Source organism: Thalia democratica, chromosome 5, assembly GCF_965202585.1.
Source record: "Thalia democratica chromosome 5, ktThaDemo2.hap1.1, whole genome shotgun sequence".
Classification (NCBI taxonomy): domain Eukaryota; kingdom Metazoa; phylum Chordata; class Thaliacea; order Salpida; family Salpidae; genus Thalia; species Thalia democratica.
Window position 1 is genome coordinate 60,801,448 of NC_139169.1, and position 10,095 is coordinate 60,811,542.

At 25.3% G+C, this 10,095-nt stretch overlaps 1 protein-coding gene across 1 annotated transcript; it reads right to left on the reverse strand.

The window, feature by feature from the left end:
• Positions 1-6,422: 6,422 nt before the first annotated feature.
• Positions 6,423-10,095, reverse strand: LOC145835627 (putative peptidyl-prolyl cis-trans isomerase dodo). The gene is made up of 5 exons (XM_082943302.1): positions 9,998-10,095; positions 8,259-8,353; positions 7,956-8,067; positions 7,479-7,589; positions 6,423-6,839 (listed from the first exon to the last, which is right to left on the reverse strand). The coding sequence occupies exons 1-5, from the start codon at positions 10,050-10,052 to the stop codon at positions 6,730-6,732; spliced, it is 483 nt and encodes a 160-aa protein (XP_082799428.1). The 5' UTR covers positions 10,053-10,095; the 3' UTR covers positions 6,423-6,729.

Sequence of the window (10,095 nt, forward strand, 5' to 3'; positions counted from 1 at the left end):
TATTAATATTTGAAAGCGTATAAATAAATATTTCAAACGACTTTTACACCTATCAAACTTTAGTTGCATATAAAGTTCTGAAAATTATTTTTGCTTTTATCTACATTTAGAAAAAACTACAATCAACTTTTTTCAGTAATTAAAAGAAACTTTGTTCAAGTTTCATTAAGTTTTTATAAAGATTAGTGTAATAAGCTGCAAAGATAGTTTTATAAAGTATTTTTTATAGGGTTTAAAATGAGTTTAAACTATATTTAAAAAGAGTAAAACAAAAAATTATAAGTTACTACAAGTGACATTTTTCAAAATCTATGAATAGTTTTTAACTTTTTATAAACATGCTTATAATTTACACTTTTTTCCTACCATAGTTGCCATTATGACGATGAGCATATATACAAAAAATGCTCGAGTTTAAAATTTAAAACAAACAAACAAAAGTTTATTTAACGAAAAAAGTGCTCTCAAAATATTTGGTCATAGGACCTGGTGCACGGAAAAACCTTTCGGTTATCGAGTCGCACACCACTGATACCTTTTAATGTCTTGTCCAGGACTTGTTAAGTGTTTAGATCTTATTTTTATTTTAAATTCTGGCAACCCTTCTTTCTACTCAACTACAAAAAAAAGTTATTCTAAACTTTTAAAATAAAAAGTATACATACACTATTTTACCTTTATAATTGTTATAATTATATTTAGTTTAAACTATTAAGTACTGTTAAATCTACTTTTTAGTTTTGATAAACTAAAATAATAACATAATTTAGATTTTTTAATAACTTTTTAGCTATTGATACAACTAACATCGTTTTAATAAATAAACGTTAATTATTTTGATACTTTAAAAAAATTTAGTAAAGTGATTCAGACATATTTTGCCTGTAAAGTGTATAATTTTGTTTACTTCTGTTGATCATCATAAAATTTTAACCTTATGATATTTTTGTGTTTACAAAAGTTTAGAAAATTTTCAGTTTTGAAAAGCTTTAGAACTAACATTCAAAAGAATATAAAAAATGCTTATAAGTAATACATGAGTGTAGCTTTAATATTATGTAGTAAAACAAATTAGAAGTAGAAACTATGGATAGAGTTATTTAATATGTATGTAACCTTATTCAGTTGTTTACAGTAAATTAGTCTAGTTATGTTTTTATTGTTTCAGAAAAAAAATCATCTGTTTCTGCTAGTTACAGCCTTTGTTAAATTATTAGCCCTTTGAAAAAATTAACAAATATTATTAGTTATATGATACTGAACCTCTGTTTTTTAAATAACATGGGTGCCTAAAAAATTAAGATACTTACAAAAACTATAATTAGTGTTTCACTGATTTTAAAGTTGTTTTTACCATTTATACCAAATCTGTAGTAAAATTATTAAAACCGCGATAAGCTTTTAGCTAAAAAGAACTAATATAGCAATACAAATTTCAGATATTTTATAAATGCGATTTGAAAAAACTACTTTTTTTTCGCTTTTGATTAAAAACTGCCATTATTAGTTTGTTAAGTTTGTCATATGCACATATTTTTTCAAAGTTCTTATATAGAAGATTTTGCATTATGTTTCACCCATCTCTAAAAAAAGGCTCCCGACCAATTTATTGAAACACATCCGAGTTTTTTATGAAAACATGAGTGCTCAAACGTTAATTCACTAAATACGTTTAAAATGACAATGTCGTAATTACATTCTGTTTAGCTCTGTATTTATATATTTTATTTTTTATGAGATTTCTTATCTTCAATTTTTATACTTTAAGCCTTGGCTTTATTATTGTAAAATTAATTCTTGTCGGGTTTTATTCTAAACCGGATTTTCTAATAAAGGGGTCATCAGCTATAATAATTTTCTTATCTAAACATAAACATCAATTTATAAAGTAATAATTCTGGTGCACACTGTATTGTTAACTTTTTACTCGGAAATTGTAGTTATTTTATCTACAACAAAAAGGAAAAGAACGGTAAAAAAAATACAAACGCCCACTCCTATTGATTGGTGTGGAAAAATATCTTTAGTCATAGAGATACACACCGTTTGCTTGTTAACACACTTTTGAGCTGTTTTAACTTTTATAGTAATAAAATAGACTAAAAGACTTATTAGAAGTTTTTAAATTACATCAAGTAATAAATTCAAGTTTTTAAAATGGTAAGTAATCTTCTATTAAACGAATTACTGCCAATATTGACTGTGAAAACCATAATCGACTATGGGCACCAATCAATTTCATTCCTCAGACTTCGTTTTTTACGATAATTGACATTTAAATGTTGCAATATAAGAGCAACAACAAAATATGCAACGGAAAACCCAGTGAACAAAAAGGAACAATGGTGAATTCTTTGTAAAATAAACTGCAAACTAGAAAATAAACATTACTGTCTTTAAAATGCTAAAAAACACATTCATAAAAAGGTATTAAGCAACAATACTCTCAGAATAAACAGTAGGATTTTTATCAGGACAGATTGAAAAAAAATTACTGTTAAATAATTCTGACACTCTTGTTATATAGTTTATTTTTAATATAAAGTCGTTCTACATTACTCTACGTAACAAGTATAAAACAAGCTACTATTAAATAGTTTCTCAGTATATTTATATCATACAGTTGTTGTCAGTTATCAAAATAATTTTACAAAATAAAAAGATCAAAATTTTTCTACAAAAATATTTTTAAATAATTGCACATAAATTACCAGTACTATCAAATTACTTGGCAATCAGTGGTTTTTTTAACTTACAGATTAATTTTTGGTAGTAAGTACGTGATTTTTTATTCATATTAAATGTTTTCTTTAACTCATGTGAATTTGTTTAAAATATTGTCGCAAAAGTATTTGGACCAGTAAACGACCTTTTAAATTACCGCTTGGCCAAAATTTTCCATTTGTTGGGTTGTACGTTATTTCCATCACTGACCACTCTAATTGCAAAAAAAAATATTTTATTAAAATAGCTTAAGCTTATAAAAAAGCCACATACTCAGGGATTATACGCAAGTTTTCTGTATTTTAGACTGACATTCCACAATTTAGATCAAAATTTTTTTTCTAAACTTTGATGATTGACACCTAGCTGGGTTTACAACCCGATAAAATGTAGTAACCTATCAGATTAGTTGTAACTGTGTAGCCAATAAAAGTATAGCTTTTTAGCACATTTTTTGTTATTTTAACTCAAAAATAATCTCAAATATACATGACCCCTGAAAAAACAACAAAAAGATTAATTTTTAGAAATTTGTTTTGTTATTTAACATTTTAATTTTTAAGTGCTACCTAATCAATTCTTTTAAAAGTTTAATTACAATACCACTGAGACTTTTACTTTTTGATAATACCCTCTCACTGATAAGTAAACTATCCTATTTGAATAAAATATTTGTTATGTATTGAAAAGTATATTTCTGCTTAGGAAAATATAATATATATTCAAAAAAAAAAAAGTCAGAAAACTTCTTTTAGAAAGTCATAAATTTTCAAGCACTTGTATTGAAAAATTATAAAATACAGTTTAAAAAAACCAAATACTTATTCAGAATAAATCCACAATTTAATTACTTATTTTAAAAAGTTCAGAAGTTTAAAATAATTTAAATGGCAAAATCATAAAATTTGGTAAAATTGCTTTAATTTCAGTAAAACAATATAAAGGCTACCACCAAATTTAAAATACAAGGGTATTAAAAAAACAACTTATTATGCCCTTTTAATTAACAATTTGTTTATTTATTCTTATAAATATTCTCAAACTTTTAATAACTTTAACTAACATTTAGAATAATTGATATTTTAACAACTTAAAATAAAGAAACGATTTAGCCTGATGTGTATGAACACAGATATTATGGTAAACCATTAACTGTTATAAAAAGAAATTTTGAAGACCAAACTCAATAAATACTGAAAGCTAGGTAGCTTAAAGGTTCAAATATTCTTGCGAAAATTTCTATAACAAGGTTACAAAAATTAAAGAAAACATGAAATAGTTTTACGAATTGATTGAGTAAAAGTAAAACTTAAAGTTAATAAAAAAGCAATAATCCCATACAAATCCAAAAGAGCTATCAATTGCTAGGATAACTATGTACATTTAGGTTAATAAATTATTTTTAGAAAAATAATTTTTCGTTAACTTCTATTTAAAAAACTCTTGTAATTGAATTATTAACTACTTTATTATTTCTCTTAAATTCATTCTTTTTTTATTTTCAGTTGATCTCAAGTAAAGAAACTATACAAAAACTTTATTTCTAAGTTACTTACTTTTTTTATTTTTTAACAGACAAACTAGCAAAAGAGTCCATAAATTAAACCAAAATAGTTTTTTAAACAGACTAATACAATAATTTTAACCAAGTTTTTAACATGTGACCAAATAAAAATCAGATGCTTTTTTTAATACATATTATCATCATTCAGTGTTACCCAACGTTTAGACTATTTTAAAACCATTTAATGACTCAGACTTGTTTGTTGATTTAATTCCTAAATCTAAGGCTAAATAATAATTTATTGTTTAAACCTCAATATAAGGTTTAACTTTATCTGATCAAAAAATTTTTTTTAATACGTACATTTTTTAGGTATAAAACATTTTGTTTTACCATAACTTTTGTTTGTAGCATTTAAATAAGTTTATCAGTCTAATAGCTCTAGCTGTTTTGTTTTTATGTTATTTTGAATTCTGGCTGACTCGTCATTAGTTTTTCGTCACTCAGGCTGGCTTAACTAATTTGACAACAGCAACCCTGATCACACACAAATGAAAAATACACTCTCAAAAACTCAGATGGCCAAAATACTTATATTTCTATTCTAAAACTAACCTATTTTTTTTCTTTGCACGCTATTAAGAAAATTTAAATCATCATTAAGTTTTACAAGTATTTTTTGAGTAGACTTTCTAATTTCAGGAAATAATTACACAATACGCTAGATTTGAAAACAAATGAGATTAAATTGTGAAAAACTCCAAATAAAAGGATACTATATTTATCAGTTACAAAAACTGCTGAATATTTATATTATGTGAAAATTATTGTTCAAATATTGTTGTTAGCAAAAAAGTTTCCTATTTTGCACAATATATGAAAAACATGTTGAACCCACTAACAGGTATGCCTTATATGTTAAAAACTTATTTAAACTTTGTTAAGCTGCAAATGAAAATAACTGGTGGCGGACACAAAACTACAAAATAGAACCAGCTTTCAAAGTTAGTTAAACCCATCAAGGCTTACTTAATACATAGCTTAATTAAACATAACTATCAAAACAAAGTAAACTAAACTTTCAGATATAAAATAATGCTAATTTAAACATTAAAAACACATTTAGGAAGTTTTCAAAAAAAAAATCCATGACTTTCCTTTTAAATTCCAAATTACTCAATAAATTACCAAATCCGTTTTACTTTAGGATTTTTGGCCCAAAACTTTAATTTGTCAAGTCTTTATATCACTTATATTATAAAAAATAAGAGATTAACAAATCTAAAAAATTTTAATTTAAGAAAGATTTAACTTAATGATCATTTCGAAACAAATTGTAAAAATCTTACTAGGTATTTTATATTCATAAATATATTAATGTTTCTGATTTATATTCTTCTTTTATATATATTAGGGTGCTATACAGCTATTTTTAATTTTCAAACTGGAAAAACGTTTATGTTTTAGAAATATCATAAAAACACCCCGTGCAAAACTTTAGATGATTTGAAGAAACTTTCACCTTTGCTCCTACCGATTTTCGAAAACCAGCCCAACGCAAAATAAATTTAATCCAAAAAATGTGACCTTGGATTTTTAGGCTGAAATTTATTTTACATGTGTCTAATTATCACACATAACCTTGTAAACAACTTAAAACGATTCAAAAAAAGTTTTATGGTAGCATTTGTTCTTTTTAATAAAAAACCTACAAAAAGTGATAATTACATAAAATCAAGAAACTCCATTTTATCTTAAGGTGTTTTTTTTTAATTTGATTTAGGTGAAAGTTTCTTCAAATCATCTAAAATTTTGCACAGGATATTTTTATGATATTTCCAAAACATAAAAAAAATTCCAGTAGGACAATCAAAAGTAGCTGTAAAAATAAGCAACCTTATATATATTCATTGTTTAAAAGATACATACTTTTTATTCTCTGGGAAAATGCTTGACTTGTTTACTAACGGTAAAACCGTAAAGTTAATACATAGCTGTTTAAATTTTGAAAGTAAAACTATATATAAATTTAACAAAGTTTAAAACCGCGTTTCATTAATTTTAAAACATTTTCAAACACTATTTTTAATTTACTATATTTTTTTCTATAGCGTAACTGAAAATTATTTTAATATATTACAACATATGTTAAAAAACTTTATTTACTTTAATTTGAATACCTTCAATCTCTCATATTGAAATTTTAATATATAGAAAGAACATTAAGTCAATTACAACAATAATTTAATGAAAGTGTAAAAGAAACTTTTATAAACACCAAATTGTCTTTTTTTTTTTGGAAAGTCAAGACGATAACTGTTTTTGAATGTAATTAATAAGTTTTGTTTTAAAAAAGTCAAAGTTAAATAATTTTTTACGGCTTAAATAGTAAGTGTTGTCAAACAGCTAATAACAAAAACCTAGTCATTGAAAATTTTTATCCCTTGTGCGTTAAAATATATGTACAAAAACCATCTGCATCCGCCACGCTTGTGAAACGTTTATGTAATTCTCAATATGATGTGAACCCCGGAGTCACTTTCAATCGGTTCGCTCAGCTCGTTGGGCTGCAGCGCGAACGATGCGTCTTCGAACGCCTTCTGCATCTTGCCTGTCAATTTGTTAACAATGTGCTTTTATATAGGTGCAGTTTGTTGAATTCATTTAACTGCAATGTGTTTGCAAATGAATTAAACACAACTTTATATGGGTCAGAAAGTACAATTTCGTTTATAAAACCCCTTAAATGCAGCTGAAAAATACTTTAAACTCTTTTTTAAGATTTATATTGTATACTTAATTGATAAATTTACTCCAAGTAAAATTAGTATAAGCTTAATTTTTGTTTACTTGGTTTTAGTAAAAAGTTTACAGCTTAAGATTTCAACTTGTTGATGTTCTGACAATTTTTTTACATATCATTGATTGAACAAAACTATAACAAAAAAAATTATACTTAAACAATCGGACAATTAAGTCCACACTTAAAATAGAAAATTACATCAAACTTTTTTTTTTATATTCAACTTAATAAAAATCTTCAGCTTTAGATTTTCCAGAAAGACTTTTTTAAATTTGATGACATTGTGACAAAATTTATTTCGATTTTTTAATTGATCAAAAACCATAACGGAAAAAGCAAGTAGAAAACACTTTAACAACTTTGACATTCAAATTTATATTTAAAAAAGTTCTTTTCAAACTATTCTGATTTCTAAATTCTCACACAAATTATTATTCTGCAACAAACCTCTGCCAAATTGGCCGAGATCGCCGCCTCTTTTGCCGCTTGAGCAGTCCGAATGCAGCTTTGCCAAGTCTTCGAACTGATACTCGCCCGCTACTATCTGCCTTCTGTAACCTGTAAATTTAAGGATTGGTGTGCCATTTCAATTACAAATAAGTTTATAGGAATGAGTATGGATGTTACAACAATTTAATTGGGTTGCTGTATAAAACAAGCTTTTTATACTCTTTAATGACTTTTTATACAAATCAAGTTAAAAACTTTTTTCTATTATCTTAATGGTTGGTTGAAACATCATCAATTAAAATAATGAAACAACAACAGCTTTAACTATAAAACTTAGTTCAAAACATTTCTTTTTAAATTGGCTGTACCATAATTTTTTTTAAATTACTTTTCTTTTTACAAGATATCTTTTTACTTGGTTCAAAAAGAGGTACTTAAAGTCAACGGTAAAAAAAAAAAAAACATTCAAGTTACCTTTAACAAGCTCCATGGCTTCGTCCCTGCTTCTTGTGATGTCCTCTCCCGTCACTGACTTGGGCCTCCTCACTTTATCATGCTTCACTAGCAGGTGGAGGCAGTGAACCATCTGAAAAAAAAAACTTTTAAATACATTTATTCATTCAAACAAATAGTTTTTTTTGTAAATTTTAAATAATTGATTGACAATTCAAAAAAATTTTATGTTTATACTGCTAAACTCATTAACTAAAAGTAACAAAACCTAAATACTTTCACTCAAGATGTCATAAAAAATATCAAATAGTGAATTTTTTATACCTCATTCTTAGGAGCAGCTTTCCTTTGCTTGGCGGGGGACGAAGGTCTCTCCCATTGAGACTTCTGAGTGTACTTGTTAACATAATACGGTCTGCCTGTAGGAAAGTACTTGAATTAAAATAAATAAGATCTATACAGTCTTTAATATATGAACAAGTCATCAAATGCTAAGGTAGGTATTTAAGTTAACAAATTTCACTTACTTTTTTAGTTAACTTCAATGATTCTACTTGACAAGGTCAGATTTTTTATTGTTACTGAAACCGGTCATAAAAAAGTAGTTACTTAACACATTTTTTATTATTCAGCTTTTTGGTCATAAAATTTTTGTTTTTCAAACTTGTATATGTCAAATTTTCTAAAAAATTTCCTAAAAAATTTCCTAAAACTTTCAGGTATTCACCTAAAACCATATGAATAGATTTTTTGTGATCTTTAGTTATTCACAGTTTTAGTTTTCTTATAAAGCGCCTATTGTACTTTCCAACTTTTAACAACTGTAACTCAAAAATTGGCTTGAATATTAAAAACCTTTAAAAATCATCTTTTAAGTTAGTTAAAACTCCACAAAACAAAATAATGTTATAAAAAGTGACTTAATCCATTTAGCCTTTGAAATATCAAACATAATCACATAAATACGTTAAAGGAAAAAAATTTGATTAAAATTCTCAAAGCAAACATTTCTTTTTTAATAATTTTAGTCTAACATTTTGGTTAATAAACTTTTGGGTTACTTTTTAGATATAAGCTGTCAAATATTGAGAATTATTAAGATTCTTCAAGGAAAGAGTGAACTAAAAAGGCTAAAAATATTTATCTTACAACTTTTGAGTAGTAGTTTTTACGTTATTTAAGTATAATCTTTATAAAAACTCTAAGAGAAATTTTTCTTAATTTAACTGATTTTTTAACAAGGAAATAACAAATATACTACTTGATGAAATAAAATTTTTATTCTTATATTTTTTAGTTTGTATAGACAAATTGTTCCAACTATTGCAAGGAATTTTTTGGAATTTTAAGATTAACTGCTTAAACATGTAGGAGAAATATTATTTGTAGTTTATTTAAATTCTAGAACAATTTGTTATAAGAAGTCTCCTCTGAACAACTGTTATAATATTTTTACATAGCTGTCTGCATATCAATTCAATTTACATATCATTTTCAAATAAAAGAAATGTTAGTTTTAGTTAAAAAATGTTGAAACCCTTTGTTAGTAGCTTTGTAAAGATTAAATTTAAATCATAATGTTATAAAAATATTGTTATTGGTAAAAAAAATCAAGGGAATGAGAAGTGTACACTACAATTAATTTGATGTTTTAAAACTTTAGTACTGTTTAAGACTAAATAAAGCATCATCATACAAATGTTAATTTGTAAGTATTGCAAAAGTATTGTTTCTATTTACAATAAATAGCTAAATACTACAAAATTAATAACAAAAAAAACTTTAAGTATAAGTTTTAACCATAAATATTACAATTTAATTCTTACAAGCTATGCATAGGTTACTTTTTTTAATTTACTGCAAGCATCAAACTATCAAAAATTCAGTCTATAAATAACTGAACAAGTTTTCCTTGATGCATAACACTTATTATGAGGTACATCATGCAATTTTTATAGTTAATACAAAACTCAGAAAATAAGTTGATGACAAATTAAAAAAAAAGTATTTAGTTCAAGTTATTAATAGAGATAACAACAGTGAAAAGAACTTGGAAATATTACCATTTTTTCTGGACTCTTTTTTTATCCAACCTTCTGGTAAAGGACTTTCTTCCATTTTGAAATGCAGCAAAATTTAGAAAAGTTTAAAAACAATTCCT

Bases quoted from the DNA above. Each gene is read 5' to 3' on its own strand.
- LOC145835627 (XM_082943302.1), bottom strand. From the start codon at position 10,052: ATGGAAGAAAGTCCTTTACCAGAAGGTTGGATAAAAAAAGAGTCCAGA. The intron at 8,354-9,997 runs GTAATATTTCCA...ACTTTCCTACAG, and splicing joins AAAAGAGTCCAGAAAAAATG to GCAGACCGTATTATGTTAAC. The intron at 8,068-8,258 runs GTATAAAAAATT...TTTTTTTTTCAG, and splicing joins AAGCTGCTCCTAAGAATGAG to ATGGTTCACTGCCTCCACCT.